Source organism: Charadrius vociferus, unplaced genomic scaffold (genome assembly GCF_000708025.1).
Source record: "Charadrius vociferus isolate BGI_N301 unplaced genomic scaffold, ASM70802v2 scaffold835, whole genome shotgun sequence".
Taxonomy (NCBI): Eukaryota; Metazoa; Chordata; class Aves; order Charadriiformes; family Charadriidae; genus Charadrius; species Charadrius vociferus.
Genome location: NW_009648449.1, coordinates 295,447 through 311,493, shown reverse-complemented (window position 1 = coordinate 311,493; position 16,047 = coordinate 295,447). Strand labels below are relative to the sequence as shown.

Here is a 16,047-nt window from a genome sequence, read left to right as displayed (position 1 = left end):
TCTTTTCTTGGAGAAGAATGGGCTGTTTCAGTTGATGCAGTTTGCTTCACTTTGTGGCAAAATCAGGATATGCAAGAACTAGAGATTTTTGTGGAAATCCATGCAAGAATGACACGGCAGAGAGAGGATGTGACTGAAATACTATCCTTATAAATACCTTATTTCTTCTACTAAATCAAGTTGATACTGACACACTGATTCTTATTAAAACTCTGTTTATTATTAGCAATGCATGCAGTTTCTTGATTTTCAAGCAAGCAATTCAGTTTCACCTGCAAGTTTAGGACCAAGGAGAAGTAAAAAGAAGTGTGAACACCTGTCAGTATTACTCTCACACATACAAAAGATGTTCTCCGTCTGGGTGCACATGGAGGATGTCTCATGGATTGGTCTTAAAAATTGTTCCAAAGGTTATCATGTAGTGCCCTGCATATTTGTAACACCTCTCAACCTGTATGTAGCAACTAGTATGCTCTGCAGATGTTCGGTTCTACTTACTATGTACTGTTCTGGTCTTTGCAGACTGCAAACAAATTCTCATGCAAACTTCCTGCTAACTTACCCAGCTTTTATAGGAAGGAATTAATTCTTGAAAGAAAGAGAAAACACTCTAGTTTTGCTGAATTATATGAATCAAATTAAGTACTTGGATCATTTAATCTCACAAACAACAAGGGATGAAATGTGTAACTGTTACCCTGACAAGCCAAGATGACCTGTGCAAATGTATCAGTGATTTTAAAATCAAAGGAATCTGTCAACTGTAGTACTGAGATACAGATTGAACTCACTTTTTCTCCCCTGATTGTACTGTTTCGTTTCCCTTGCAGTCACTGAACGGCCTACCCTGGGAAATACAGACTATGCATTTGAGGTAGATTTAATAATAAAATATATTTGATTTAGAAGTAGTATTTTGTATGCTTCCAAATATGGCATTTAATAAATACTTACATTAGTAAATATTTCTTTCACTTTTACTGCTTGGGACTAGATGCCACTTACCATTTTCCCAGAAAAAAAATATGTTCTTTTATTTTGTAGATGGCCATTTCCAACATCCGTTATGGAGAAGGAGTTACCAAAGAGGTTGGCATGGTAAGCTTCTGTAGTGTAAGCCCATCACTGGTGAAAAGTTATTTTTTTAAAGGGCTACTGGTGCTATCAATCCATTTTATGAGGGAAAGCCTCATAAGCACAACAAAACCACATTTTATGTGGTGTGTTTGAATCTCCACTGCTTTACCAGTGTAAAAAGGTTGGAAAATACTGTTGGTAAAGAACAGAAGTATGTTACATCAGTGTTGCTGTGGTATAAGTGAGTACATGAAATGCAGCTTAATGGATAATTAGATCATTGATGATTTGCCAGGATTATGCAACAATATTTTTCTCTGACATGGAATTTAAGTCAAAAAGTTTGGAATACTGGTGACTCACCAGGATTTTCTCAAGATCATTTTCATCTTTTCTAGTGGTCATTAAAATGAATCAGAGACTTTCCATTAAATTAGGTGGGTATTAGTTCAGCTCTGAGTTTGCACTGTGAAAGTGTAGAATTTTTGTTTCAGCAGTGTGAGATGATTCACCTGAGTACTTTGGTCCTGTTTGCCTTTATCATTGGGTTTTTTCATTTATCATTTTTTCCTCTTTTCTTGGCATTTATGGCATTAACAGATCTCTTTTATTTGCAAATTTGTGAAGTAAATTAATAGATAGTAAATTAAGTTAAACAACACTTACATCTTTAAACAGCATTAGGATTTTTTAGAACTGCATGTGTTGTATAGCTGTTGTGACAGTTAATTTAGCAAAGGTTAGGATGTAGTGTTATTTTTCTTCTTTTTGCCACCTTATTTTGATTTTTCATTAATAAACTAATATTCAATATTAAATTTTCAATATTTTATTGCCATGCTTTGGTAGGCAGTTAGGGGAGACCTAACCTGTGGAAAAGCCTTTTTATGTCACAGGAATTGTGTAGGAAAAAAATATTTTGCATTTTCCTCTAGTCTTAAGTAGCTCTACGTGTTTTTCACTTGTTCAACATCTTTAGTATTAGTTTTCTTCTATCATAAAACTTCAACTATATAAGTTTGGCAGCTTTATACTTTATGCTGTTTTCTGCATCCTAAATGTATGTGGTTAGCCCTCTTTTTCTTTAGCTGATACTGTTTCCAAAATTTCACAATAACCAACTATTTAGGCTGGTTTTTTAATTATTATTAAATGGTTCAGTTGATTTGGATGAGTATTTAAATAGTTCAGTGTATGATTTTATACCAGTTGTTTGTTTTTGAATTTCATTGTTATTGTAGGACCTGCAGAATCTTGGTGCTAGAAGAGTTTGTTTGATGACAGATAAAAACCTCTCCCAACTCCCTCCTGTAAATGCAGTATTGAATTCCTTGGCAAAATATGGCATAAACTTTCAGATGTATGATAATGTCCGGGTGGAACCAACAGATCAAAGGTACTACTTCCGACAGTGCACTTCTCAAAGTAGTGCCTAGGCGCTTGCAGCATGCCATACAGCTGTTTAAACACCTCCTTGTGACCTGTACGCTGGTCTTAATAGTTAGTTTCTATGTGTGCTCTTTTTCTCCTGACTAACCGGAAAGCTTTTCTGGTTTTCCAAGTTTCCTGGACGCCATTGAATTTGCTAAAAAGGGAGAGTTTGATGCCTACGTTGCTGTTGGAGGCGGGTCTGTCATAGACACCTGCAAAGCTGCCAACCTCTACGCGTCCAGCCCTACATCAGACTTCTTGGATTACGTCAACGCTCCTATTGGGAAAGGCAAGCCTGTCACTGTACCCCTCAAGCCACTCGTTGCAGGTAAAGCAGGAGCAGGGGTGTGGAGAGTGAGGGCCAGGAGAAGGGGAGTCTTTCTACACTCTGTATGGTATTTCTACTGAAATCAGTTTACCACGGCCGTTTCACCTTCTTGTGGACTTACTTCTCCTCAAGTTGTATTCAGCAGCAATTTTGCCTTTTACTTCCATGGAAGTAAAATCACAGTTTTTGTCATTGGTTTGTTGTGTTTAGTTGAGTTTGACTCGTTTTACTGAAAAAAAGAGATCAGAGTTTCTCTTTGACCTGTTGGCTTCATATCAGGGATACCTCTGAGATTTCCTGGATCCTGTATTTTTGGTGGCGCTATTATTGTGATTTTATTTATTTATTTTGCAATATTATGTATTATTTATTATTTGTTGTTATCCCCATTATTCCTTTTAAGTTCCTACGACAGCTGGAACTGGAAGTGAAACCACTGGTGTTGCCATTTTTGACTTCAAAGAACTAAAAGTAAAAACTGGTGAGATTTTTTTGTCTGCTATTCAAGACAGTCGCTTTTCCAATGTCTTCGTTATTTCCCTGCCTTGAAAGAAAGGGATACTGTATGTCATTTCAGGTGTCATTTTGTTTGATTCAACTGCCACAGGCAAATTTGAAGAGCTTAAAGGTTTCCTCCTTGAATTAAATTTATAGCATATTGACATAATGAAATATCTATGTGATACAGTGGATTATAGTTTGAAGGCAAAACAGGAAACTAAAATCTTTCAAGTTCTTAAATAGCAGAAAATGTTAATTGCAAAGGAAATTTCTGCTTACATTCAGGGTCAAACAACTGTTCCTTATTTCCTCTGTATTTTGCTTTCTGCTTTTAAGACTTCTGTTTCTTTCTTGTGTAATTGCAACCAAATGTTCCTTTTCCTGACTTTCGAAACCTCAGGCCTGAGATGCTGTGCAAGTGAGGGGCACTGTCTTCCTTTGGCCTTTTCATCTCTGTCAAATAAAGATTAAGGCTAAAATGTCACATTAAGCTTCATAGCTGTTTTGAGGTTTTAGTTCTAAATGTGTGGATTTTATGTGCCAGTCAGTCTGCAGTACTTGGGACCAAATGGGTGTGGTAAGGAGCTCTGACCATAGCTCAGAGTTTTCTGGTCTATATGTAGTCAGTCTGTTTGCGTGTGTGTGTCTGTATGTCTCTCTCTCAAAGCTACATCTGTACCCCCTTAACCAAAATATGAAGGCATGGTCATTACAGATGCTGAAGACAGCAATTAGCAAAAACAATTGATCGTAGACACAAACGAGTCTTGCCCTTTGGTTGTTTAGAGAAGATACAAATCTAAGTGTAATGTTGCAGATACCATTCAGCACAGACATTTTGAAAGTATAGGCTGCTCAGGGAGGGTTATAAATGGAGAACATTGTCTGATATAGTTCACTTCAGGCAACAGTCTCAAATCATATAACTCTTACAGGGATTTCATTATCAGTAAGACTTGGATTCATAGGTACTTCTTACTCTCCCTTCTCTCTTTTTGCTTTTATCTTCATAGTTTCAAATCATTTCCCCTCATTATTGTTATGTTTTGAACCTTAAGCTTGTCTTGTCCTATTTTGTTGCAAAAAATCTTTAACTCATTTTCCTCACTTAATGTATTGCAGGTATTGCTTCAAGAGCCATTAAGCCAACATTAGGCATCATTGATCCTTTACACACACTGTCTATGCCTGAGAGAATAGTGGCCAACAGTGGCTTTGATGTGCTTTGGTGAGTTTTCTTTATAGGCTGCTATTTGAATTTATTACACTTTTGTGTTTTTACTATGATGATTGTAGAGAAAATTTTTTTTAGGAGCAGAAAAGAATGGTCCTTTTGCTCCCTTTCCTGTTCTTGTTAAGTTATACTTTCCTCTTACTTAGTTTCATTACCTCCCTCAGAATGTATGGAAACAAATCACTTCTTTGCAGAAATTTTAATGTTTTTGCAGTGCACTGGAGAAGCCACCTTCTTCCAGGATGGTTGACAGAGAAGAAAGTCCAGGTGTCCCTTTTTAAGAGATCAAGTAGATGATTAATCACAATTACCACAGCATTTAGCATGTCTCACAGACATGGCAGGGAATAGAGAACAAGGATTTTCTAATAAAAGCCACAATGTGTCAACAAAAATTTGTGAAGGCTTGTGGGATGCTGGCAGGTCTTAGCCCACTGATGGCCATCTTCAGAACCTCTTTCATAATGTACTTTTCACTTGGCACAAAATTTTCTTCATCTTAAGCCTACAGCTTTTAACTGCACAAAATGCGTGGAAGTTTTTATTCAGAGGGCGAGAGCTTACTTTGCTTCTGGGTGCTGTGTATGTTAAAGTAATAGATGTATAATGAAACCGTGTGATTTCTTGAGCTTGGTGAAGTATTCCGAACTACAAAGTCTGTAATGGAATTGAGGAATTTGGTCATAAATTAAAACGGTTTGTCTGTAGTTTTGTATATCTAAATGTAGCAATGTAGGCATTGCCCCTCCTTTATGTAGTCAGATTCACAAGTATCTGGGAGATGAGGCTGCTAGCAGTTCCACTTTGCTTAAATATCATACTTCTAATTTTTTTAAAGGTCAATACTTTTAAAAGAAAGGTGGTTCACAATGCCTCCAGTGCTAAAGCCACTCACTGTTCCCGTTCTGCAGAAAGGAAACACACCCATTGCAGATGCACCGTGTTCTTCAGTGAAACGCATTACACCCCAAGATCCAACCCAACTTTAAGCATGGTGTGAGCTGATAGATTGTGACTGTGTTTGGATTGCCTTCTGTGTGTCTGTTGGAGAGCAAAGCACTCTGGAGGTGCCCGCCCAGCATTGTCTCAGTGTCTGTGAGATTGTATTTCTATTTTTAGCAACTGTTAAACACCAGAAGTAAATAAGAACCTGCATTCAGAGGGCAGCAGGGGGGTAAAACGGAGCTCTCCCACTGAAATAATTCATTTTTTAATCTTTCTTTTAGCCACGCTCTAGAATCCTACACTGCTCTTCCTTACAACATGCGCAGTCCCTGCCCTTCAAATCCAATCAACCGACCAGCTTACCAAGGCAGCAACCCCATCAGTGATGTTTGGGCTCTTCATGCTCTGCGCATTGTGGCTAAATATTTGAAAAGGTGATACATTTAACAGCCATTCCCTTTGCAGTATGTTCAGTCTTCAGTGACCAAAAAGGGATGCTTAGAAGAACTTGAATTTTAGGCTAAAATAAAGCAAACTACTACATTAAACCTTCATTTTCTACCCTGGATTTCTCTTTATTTAAGCAAAAAATTTTTCAAATAAAATTGAAAGTAAAATTAGGGTTACTAGGTTGTTTTGAGGGAGTAGCTTTTTAATGCCTCTGTGAATCTATGTTGTAAGTCCTCAGTGAAAGGTATTTCAAGCTGCTCAGTTAATATGGGAGCAGCATTCACTTTTTTTTTTTTTTTTTTCAAGAATCCCCTCTCTATGACAGTATAAGGGGAATATGTAACAAACTGAAGGGAAGTACTGCTGGTGTAATACCTGTGTCCTTCAGTGAAAATTAAGATACTTACACATCCATCAAGAAGGTAACCGCATGCACTTACATATGTGTGAAATTATGCATTTACTGAAAACTACTTCGTACTTAGAAGACTTTCAATTTAGATTAAGTTTTAACTTAACTGGGAGTTGGTTTTGATCCCTACCAATAGAGTTTTAGCCTGTATACAGCTTTTGTATACCATGTGCACTTCTATTAAACATCAATGTGGGTTTTTTTTGTAAAAGACTTTTTACAGTACCTAGCTAGTCAAAGTAGTTGTTTATTGTTCCTGTGCAATCTATTCATGAGACCTTTTCTCCATGTTGTCAAACTACACAAGCAGTCTGATGTGTAGGAAGGCAAGGAACCCTGTCCTCTTCCTGCACAGATGGTGGAATCCAGACCACCACCTAATGAGATGGTAAGAAAGCTGGAGTGATCTTGGAGCTGTACATAGGATTGCCAAAACTCCTAAGGAGAATTGTTTAGACCACCACTGAGGTGAATATGGCTAAATTCACTCTATTTACTCATTTTTTGGAAAAGTGAAAGGAAACTTGCCCTTACACTGAACCAGTTTGATCTACTGATCCAGAAGCAGGATTGTTCTCTGACTGAAGTGTGACTTGATCCTATTTCCAGTATTTGTATCTTAGCGGTTTTTGAATATATGTCCATAAAGAAGCCCTCTCTCCCTTCTCCATCCTACACTACTAATCTGTTTATGAATTGATTGGTACCATTGTCTCCATGGTGCACAGAGCCATCAGAAACCCTGAAGACCGTGAAGCAAGAGCCAACATGCACCTAGCAAGTGCTTTTGCTGGTATTGGCTTTGGCAATGCTGGTGTTCATCTCTGGTGAGTACAGAAAAATGTTAACCCCATCTGAGGTCAGATTCTAGCTAGTATTTATTTCAGATTGTCAAAGACATCGCTGCTTTTGTTGCTGAATATATAATAAGGCATTGTAGCCTGGTCTGTGATGCAGGGGGAGCATGTGTTGTGAGAAATTGATGGGCTCTTGGCATTTAAGTGTATGAAGATTGTGTATTCTGGCTTGTGATGCTCAAATTCAATTGTGAAAATTACAAAACATTGACTTCTTTACTTTCCTTGATAGTAAAAAGCATAGTTAGAAAAAAAAATCAATGGTATTTAAAATGTTGAATTTCATGCCAGCTGTTCTGCAGTGAGACAGCAATGAGGTAATCTTGTGCCGTTCCTGAACTGATGCAGTTCTCTTAAGTTTGTCTGTGGAGTAGGCATTCATCAGGCTGAAATGAGCTGTAAATAATATTGCAAGGCAATGTAGTTTCATATGGGTGAAAATCTCAGAGAAGCAAAGCCTAAGCCTGGGCTATGTGGAGAAGTTACTAGCAGTCATTCTCTTCAGATACCTTCCTTTCATTCCTTTGGTTTGAGCAAATCCACTCTTTAATTATACTTTAAAATTAATGTTTATCTTTCTCAGGCGGTGTGATCAAGTAAGGATGCAGATTATGATATTTTTGGCATAGCTGTATTACTTTAGTAACTGATTATCTTTCAGTCCAGTCAATGGAGTAATATAACTTCACACTCGCAAAGTAAGGAGGTACTGTTTTTTACAGTGAGGTCCCTAAGTTGCAGAGGGGTGAGGGTTATCTGTACCTAATGTCCATACCATATCTGTACCTAAATGCCTTTTGAGTATCTGTACCTAAGAGACTTGCATACAGAAGACTGACCTCACAAGGGGCTGAACACAAATTTTCCAAATACCAGGAGAGCTGCTCTAACCACTTTCTCTCTATTCTCTGTTCCAGCCATGGAATGTCTTACCCTATTTCTGGTTTGGTGAAAACTTATAAACCAAAGGATTATAATGTGGATCACTCTTTAGTGGTAAAACTTGGTTTATCTTTGTTTTCGTGTTATACATTTCGATTCTCTGTTATCTCACATCAGTGAGCATTAAAGCACATTGAAGTTGAAAGTACATGTCCTAATGATGTGATTTTATTCTTTTTTTTTTTTTTTCCCCAGCCACATGGCCTTTCTGTGGTACTGACATCCCCAGCAGTGTTTGCTTTCACAGCACAGATACATCCTGAGCGTCACTTGGAAGCTGCAGAGATACTAGGTAAGAATCTCTGTGCATACAACTTACTCATACAAATGGAATTCTTTCCATTTTGGGAGGGGAAAAAAAAGCAGTTGCAAGAAATTGTGGTTGGTCGTTGCAGGGGTTTAAGTTTAAAAAACAGGAGTCTGGAGTCTGAGTTACACATATCACAAACTTAGGCAGAATAATGCTAAATTTTGATATTGGATGATGTACTTAGAGAAGCAAGCTGGAGAAATCTGCTTATTGGTTAGAAAACCAGACAGCTGAAATTAACTGTAGATCTGTTACAAATCAGGAAAGAGTAGCTGTGATTTGCATCTGTGTTAGTGCTTTATGGAGAGAAGTTACTTTAGATACCATAAAGCAAACCAGTACTCAGGTGCATCTGTTAGCTAAAAGGAAGCATTTTGCCTAGCAAATTCCCTGCTGTGGCAATGAATCAGGACAAAGTGATGTTCTGAATCACTCCTGCTCTTTTCCATGGCACACAACTGCAGTCTTTCTAATGTAGGCCCCAGCTCGTTTGTAGGTGTTGGAATTTCTCAGTGGCCAATATCAAGGGAAAGCATGGAGTAGCAAATCTGTGGACACATCTGTGATGGCTCAGAAGTGAGTTAATGAACAAAGTGTCCTTTTCTGCTTCTTAACAGAATAAAAGTAAATGCTGCAAGCTGACAGCTCATTTAAAGATTATCTTTTCATACAGTGCTTTGTTATCTGTGCAGCCCATCACCGGAAGGTGTCCTAGAGAAAGAATACCTCTTCGTTGCACCCCCAGTATGACTGTGTGTAATAAGTCAGCTTTCAGTGATGTAATCTTGGAGCTGTTAGCAGTCTAGCTGTGACAGCATGGCCCTGCAGTGGGCTAATTTATTTATATCTAAGATCAGGATTTTGTCTGCACTAGACTGTGTTGTAGCTAAACTGCTGCTAATACCCATGCTCGCTAATGACCAATCACAGTCACACGCACAGCAGTGCAGAGAGAAAGTGGTTAGGGCAACTCTTCTGGTATTTGGAAAATTTGTGTTCAGTCCCTTGTATGGTCAGCCTTCTGTATGCAAGTCACAGCAGTCCAGTCACATGTATGGCTTCCTTGTGTAAGTGATCTGAATGCTTTGCAGATTTCAAGGAAAAGCGGCACTTTTATATAGACAATGAAAATATCGCAGTATTTTAAAGAAGATGTAAACAACATGGTCAGAAAAGATACGTTGGGGGAAAATTACATTTATTTTATAAGTGTTGCCTGTGAGGTTTGTTCAGCCTTCCTCTGAAGTATGCAGTCCTGCCTATGGTCAAAACCAGAACACAAACCTAGCTGGAATCATATACTAAGCTACAAAATATCTGTGTTCTTACAGCAGTAATATATAACTCAAAGTAGACTAAGAAAATATTTCTGGAAAATTAGCCAGCACAGCATATCAGAGAATTTGACTGTGGCTCCTTGATTTTAAAACAAGTGGTTAAAAAGCAGTTCCTTTAGGTTTTGTGGTACCAACTGCTGCCATAAATTCTGTCTCTAAAACCTCTGTTATTTTTCTCAATAGAAATTTAAACTATGTTGTTGTCTGCCTTGCTGTAAAGGGACTCTGCTGAAAACATGTCACATGGAATTTCATTTGTTAGCTCCCACCTGGAGTCTGTACTTCTGATTCCAGTCCAGAGTCCAACTAGCTACAGTAGTCAATTCAGATCTGTTATGTTGCCAAATGCAATGACTAAGAAGGTATTTTATGCCATGGTGCAGATTACTAAATAGTTACGTTGTGTGTATGTACAGCTGTGAATTTGGGTAAAGCCAGAAAAAGCTTAGTGCCTCCCTGGGTGGATTCTTAAACAGTTGAAATAGGTGTGCCTGTGGCCAGAAATTTTCTAAGTGCAATAAAAGACTGATGTATTCTTTAGGTTAAGCAAAAAAGTACTAGAACTACAGCAATATTTTAAAACTGCCTTTATACATTTACTGTTCTATTTTTCCCTCCTCCCTTTCCCTTTTACATTATGATCTGAAGATACTGGATTTATGTCCCAGTTACTCCTCTACAGCAAAACCCAGGATAAACTCAGACTGCATAGTGTAATCCCAGTAGCGTAGACTTTGTACAAGACTCTGTCATACCTTATTTGTCAATTTCTCCCATACATTCTGTACCACAGTACTGCCAATCTCACTACCCAAATACCTGAGCTCCTCAAATGAGCTTGTTGGTCTGTTCATTTAACCCCCTTTGAGTGTTACACTGAATTGCGTGAGGATCACAGAAAATATTTTTCCCGTAGCTATGTTGCGCTCTTACTCATCTCTCGGAGCTAACATAGTTCTGGTGTAACATCATTGAAGTTACACAGACAACAAATTTAGCTCGGCTTACTTTGAAAAGAAATCACATGGAGAAACCCGTGTCTTCTATCTGGACATGGTTTTATTATTACTTTTAAATGAGTCCTGACCATTCATTGAAGGAGGGGAAGCAAGCTATTCTGTAAGAAATATTGGTAATCTTTCCTTTTATACTGATGCTTTCATTACTGTTTGGTAGGTGTTTCAAAGATACCACTTCCTCCTCTTCAGTTCTGCCTTATCTTACACAAGTCAGCACATATTCAAATAGGTTTTTAAAATAGGATTTATTTAACCCCTTGAACACTGCCCTGCCATCTCCTGTCTTTCTCAGCCTACATGCTGTAGTCCTCCGTTGGATGTGTGACTGAACAGAATATTCAGTGGTTTCCATGTCCTCTAGATGTCAGCAAACTCAAGGCCTTAAAATAAAGTTAGCATTTGGCACACTGTCCATAAAAATAAATACCATTGACGTTCATGTGTTAGCTTCTTTCCTCCCAGCAGTTAGTCAGCCTGAAAAGTGCTTCTCCCTGTAAGCACAGAGGGAAAGGAAGTTAACCTCATGTGGCAGTTAGTCTTTCTGGCAGCAGTTACCTGCTTCTCCTGATCTTGTTTTATTTCACCTTTTACAAACTATTTCAACTGTAAAATGAAGACTGATTCCTCTTTTGCTTCAGATTGCTTTTTAGGGCAGTGACTGTTATGTATGGATATGTATTCAGCTGATATTATGATTAAATTAAGTCCAGAACAGGCTTCCTCCTCTCTCTCCACCCTACAGTCAAGGCATTATGTCTTATTTTAGGAGCTGACATCCGCACTGCCAGAATCAAAGATGCGGGGTTTATTTTGGCAGACACGCTCCGGAAATTCCTGTTTGATCTGAATGTTGATGATGGCTTAGCTGCAATTGGCTATTCTAAAGCAGACATCCCTGCGTTAGTCAAAGGCACTCTGCCTCAGGTAAGACAAAGCAAAACAGTTTTTCTTGTCAAATAAAAAGAGCAGATTTTTGAAAGAACAGAAGTGTTTCTTTTCAAACACGTGTTATTCCTAGTCCTACATGAAAACAATTAAAATGGAGAAAATTGTGGATAGTCAACTGTATTTTGCTTCTCTGCACAGTTTAGGTTTCTCTTTTCGGTGAGATGGAGTGCATGCTTCAGTTTGTTCTTCGCGTGGATTTGGAAGGAATGGCTAGGTGTTTGGTTTGGGTTTTTTTTTGAACATCACACTTTTTTAAAAGAGGATGTTTTTCACAGACCTTTGATCCTTGTAGAAGATACTGCTTTGTCATAGCTATCTCTGTTAATTATGTATGCAGGATGGGTTGTAGATAAAGCCTTAATACCAACTGCTATCTGGTAAAAATGATCAAGCTCGCTTTGCATTAAACTTTTCCATATTGAGAAGTTTCACTTTTCTTCCCAGATGGCTTTTTTGTTCCATTGACCCCCATCAGAATTTGAAATAAGGTCCCCTGGGATAATGTAGATTAAACTTGTAATACCGTTTATTGTTTCAGTGCTCACAAAGACACTGCAAAGAGCAACACACCACTCCAAAAGCAAAATCCAATGTCTTCCTTGTAAAAAGACAGTTTGATTCATATGCTGTGCGCTGTTCTCTCTACTTGGGATTTATTTCCAACAAGTAGCAAGGGAAATAAACACTACAGAGACAATGAAAATTTTGTAGGCTGAAAGGTTATTCACTTTTTAAAGCAGTACCTCTTACCATGTCTAGTTCTCATTCATAAATCTCAGAGCAACTTACAACAGAAGGTAAATATTAATATTCCTATTTTATACCTGAGAAAATGACACAAAGGTGCAAATACTTAGGATCACACACAACAGACCAGTGGCAAAACCAGGAAGAAAACTAAGGTCTCTGAGTACCCATCTAATAGGTTTCACGTGTAAATTGTTATGGGGCATTTTGGAGGTCCGTTTTGATAAATATGTTCCTTTAAAACATTTGGGTTTGGGTCATCACAAGCACAACATCTTATTGAGGGCATGTTTTGCCTAGGTGGGGGAAGGTTCTTCACCAGCAGATGTTGAAGTGGTTTTTTGTTTGTTTGCTAGCTTAGTTCAAATTGACTTTTAATTCATTTACTGTTGTCTCACGGCATTGATGATTAATTGTACTGTGTAAAATGAGATGACCTAATAGTTTCTCAAACCTCATTTTTGTATATGAGATTTAACATGATGAAAATGTATTAGTGTCCCTTAATAGTCCATTATTACCCACAGAGGTAGTCTATACAGTTTAATCCTTGGTGTGTTTTTTCTTTTCATCTTGCAGTAGGTTTTCTTTGGAATACAGCTCTGACCCATTCGCAAGTCAGTGTGGTGCAGTGGTGATAGCACTAATAAGTATGTGGGGTGGATTCCACTCTGAAGTGCAGGCTGCAGGAAAACAAACCTAATCTACTCTGACTGCCGGGATTTGGGGTGGGAACTCTGTTGGGACAAACATTCATCCTTGAAGTGGAAACAGAATTTTAGTTTCCTTTCTAAGTGAGTCTACTGAAATTGATCCTATCTACAGACAGCAGTGGGTCTAGCAAAGAAGATGCTGTTCCAAGATGTAAGGTGGCTGTCCCTGTGATGGTTGGAGGGGAGATGGGGAGCACTGAAAATGGGAGATGATGGAAGAGCTGTTTTCTAGCCCAACCACCCCCTGCAGACATCCCAGAGGCAGCTACAATGGGGCTGAACCACGGAGGAGCCCGGAGCAGCTCATTTTTGGCACTAGACCAGAATGCACTGAGTCAGGCTGAGGGAGCCGGGGCCTTGCTGTCTGGGCACCAGCAAATACCAGCAGGCTTGTGCAGGGGGAGTGCTGGTGCCTCTGTTTCAAGGCATACAGGAGGAGCATCCATTTGCAGCCTTCTGTCAATATAGCTGGGAAATGCTATAGCCTGGCAGGGTGATCATCTCCTCTCACCCTGTGTGACTTTGTGGATAACTCTGTCCATCTTGGTGCACAGGGCTGCAAAACTGTAATTTGGCCCAGAGTGTCCTAATATAGGCCTGATGAATTTACTGAGTACTTGAGCACTGAACTGTTATATTTTGCATATTGTGAGTCTGAAAAATTTTTGCACCAGCAAAGCTTCTCCTGTAGGTAAAGTTATGCACACAAAGCTTCACTTTTCAGACTCCTCACAAGCCATGCTAACCGTGCTGATCGTGATTATGAACTGTGAATGATGATTATGAACAGCTGACTTCCTCACCGTACTAGACCAATATTTCACATGTTAAGTTCACGGTGTGGTGGCCTCTCTTGCTGTGTAACCACATCCAGCACGTCCACAAATCGCAGCCTCGTGGGTCGAGAGGGAAGTGGAGCGGCGGCGGCAGCGCTGGGCTGCTGCAGTGGTGTGTGCTGTGCTTGGGACGGCACCTGAGTTGAGCCTCCGCCCGAGACAGGGGCTGGAGGAGCCCCTTCCCCAACATCCCACTCGGTGCACGAGGCAAGCTCCTTAGCAAATGACATCTACCATCTCACATGTGAAAAACGGAGGGAAAAATTTAGAGTTTTCACTGGGACAGTCTCTTCCGCGAGGGAGATGTTGAGAAAGGTGGTAGCAGAAGGAACTCCACCTTGCCAAAAAATACCGCATTCAGCTAAAGATAGTGCATTCCCAGTGTAGGCCTGGCCTCTGTCTTTGCAGATGTTTGTAACTCTCCCCAGTCTTTCAATAAAGATTAAAATCGTTGATTGTTGAAAGCATAAAAGTACTAATCACAACCAGTACGAATACATTAATGTTAGGCCCTTTCAGCTGAGTGTTTCTGCAGTAACTGAATACCTACAGTAATACAGCTCCTCATCCTCAGTAGCGTGGGGCTTTTCTGAGTTGCCATCCCTTGCCTTTGTGGTCATTTTGTCAAGCAGAGTAGTAAAGCATATAGCTGAGTTTCATTTCAGTCGGTGGGACTTCAGCACCCGAAAATTCTGTTGAATCACCATCCAAATGAAGACCAACCACAACTATTTTGTATTGTGATTCCAAGATGCCAGGCTATTTATTAAGCAGTTTCACTACCGTCACTTGCTGTGTCTCTTTTTTGGTATCTGAGCTGCAAGCACTGTTTACTTTTCCCATCTCTGGCAGTTCTGGGCTTTGAGAGACGTTATATTTTGAAAATCTTTGTCCCTAAAAAGTTACCTCCTAGTTCTAATGCTGGCAAATGAATGTTAAAATGGACTGTATTCCCAGGATCCTATCCACCCGTGCACTGACATCTATGACTGACAAGACCTGTGTTTGAAGTACTTGACTTTGCAACTGGACTGCATTTTAATCTTGCTTCTGTCTATTTAATTATAGGCAATTGTAACTAATATATTCTTGAAAGTGCTGTAGAGTTGATGATGCTTCAACCTTAATTACTTGATTACTTATTTGCAAAACCTTGTTATTCTCTCCGAAGGATATTAGTACAAAGGCACATAGTTCAACTACTGTTTGATTAATTTTATTGGCAACCTTCTGTAATCCAGTTTTTCTTCAATCTTGCAGGCAAGAGTGACTAAACTGTCACCGCGTCCCCAAACAGAAGAAGATTTATCTGCCCTCTTCGAGGCTTCCATGAAGCTTTATTAGCTTAAACATTTTGTTTTGAAAAGTGTGCTCTATTCTAACACAAAGGTAATTTCTTACAGATATGGGGCTGAATTTGTTTAGAGAATGGCAAAACTTGGGTACCTTTGACTTCAGTTCTATTCATCTTTAACTAAATAGTGCTTTGAAGTGAAAGCTTGACTGTGGGGGTTTTTTTCTTTCTCAGTAGTCAGTGGTATTAACTTTCATAAAAGTTGGAGCAGATTTCTTACTTTACTGAAGGCTTTTTTGTGCTTGAGAGGGGGTCAAAGGTGGAAAAATGTTTTAAGGGATATTCCAAACCATTTTGCAAATTATGTTTTTTATTTAAATTGACCACGATTTAGTTTTTAAAAGCCAAGCTATTTAAGAAATAATCCAGGTCATTCTTAATTAGGGAGGGGGAGTTCCCCTGCAGAAAATGTCAGCTTACTGCATTCTGTTCCAGTTTATCATCTTTTTACCATTTGGCTTTGCTAAGGCTATTGCACTAGGGTACACACCTACACACTTCATATATGTTCAGAACAGGCTTCCTGAAAGTTTGCTTTGGGTTAAAATTCTGACATGTATAGTCAGATATTTATCTTTCCTTTCAAGATCTATATGAAGTGTTCAT

At 39.0% G+C, this 16,047-nt stretch overlaps 1 protein-coding gene across 1 annotated transcript; it reads left to right on the top strand.

The window, feature by feature from the left end:
* The first annotated feature begins 862 nt into the window (after positions 1 to 862).
* ADHFE1 (alcohol dehydrogenase, iron containing, 1) lies at positions 863 to 15,552 on the top strand. The gene is made up of 12 exons (XM_009885572.1): positions 863 to 874; positions 1,045 to 1,098; positions 2,319 to 2,473; positions 2,640 to 2,836; positions 3,240 to 3,317; positions 4,460 to 4,565; positions 5,798 to 5,950; positions 7,107 to 7,205; positions 8,153 to 8,231; positions 8,373 to 8,469; positions 11,610 to 11,767; positions 15,348 to 15,552. Exons 2-12 carry the CDS (start codon positions 1,045 to 1,047, stop codon positions 15,429 to 15,431), a joined length of 1,260 nt encoding a protein of 419 aa, XP_009883874.1. The 5' UTR covers positions 863 to 874; the 3' UTR covers positions 15,432 to 15,552.
* Positions 15,553 to 16,047: the final 495 nt, after the last annotated feature.

Excerpts from the sequence above, each read along its gene's own strand:
- ADHFE1 (XM_009885572.1), top strand. The coding sequence starts at position 1,045 with ATGGCCATTTCCAACATCCGTTATGGAGAAGGAGTTACCAAAGAGGTT. Across the intron at positions 7,206-8,152 it reads AATGCTGGTGTTCATCTCTG|CCATGGAATGTCTTACCCTA; the intron begins GTGAGTACAGAA and ends TCTCTGTTCCAG. Across the intron at positions 8,470-11,609 it reads GGAAGCTGCAGAGATACTAG|GAGCTGACATCCGCACTGCC; the intron begins GTAAGAATCTCT and ends GTCTTATTTTAG.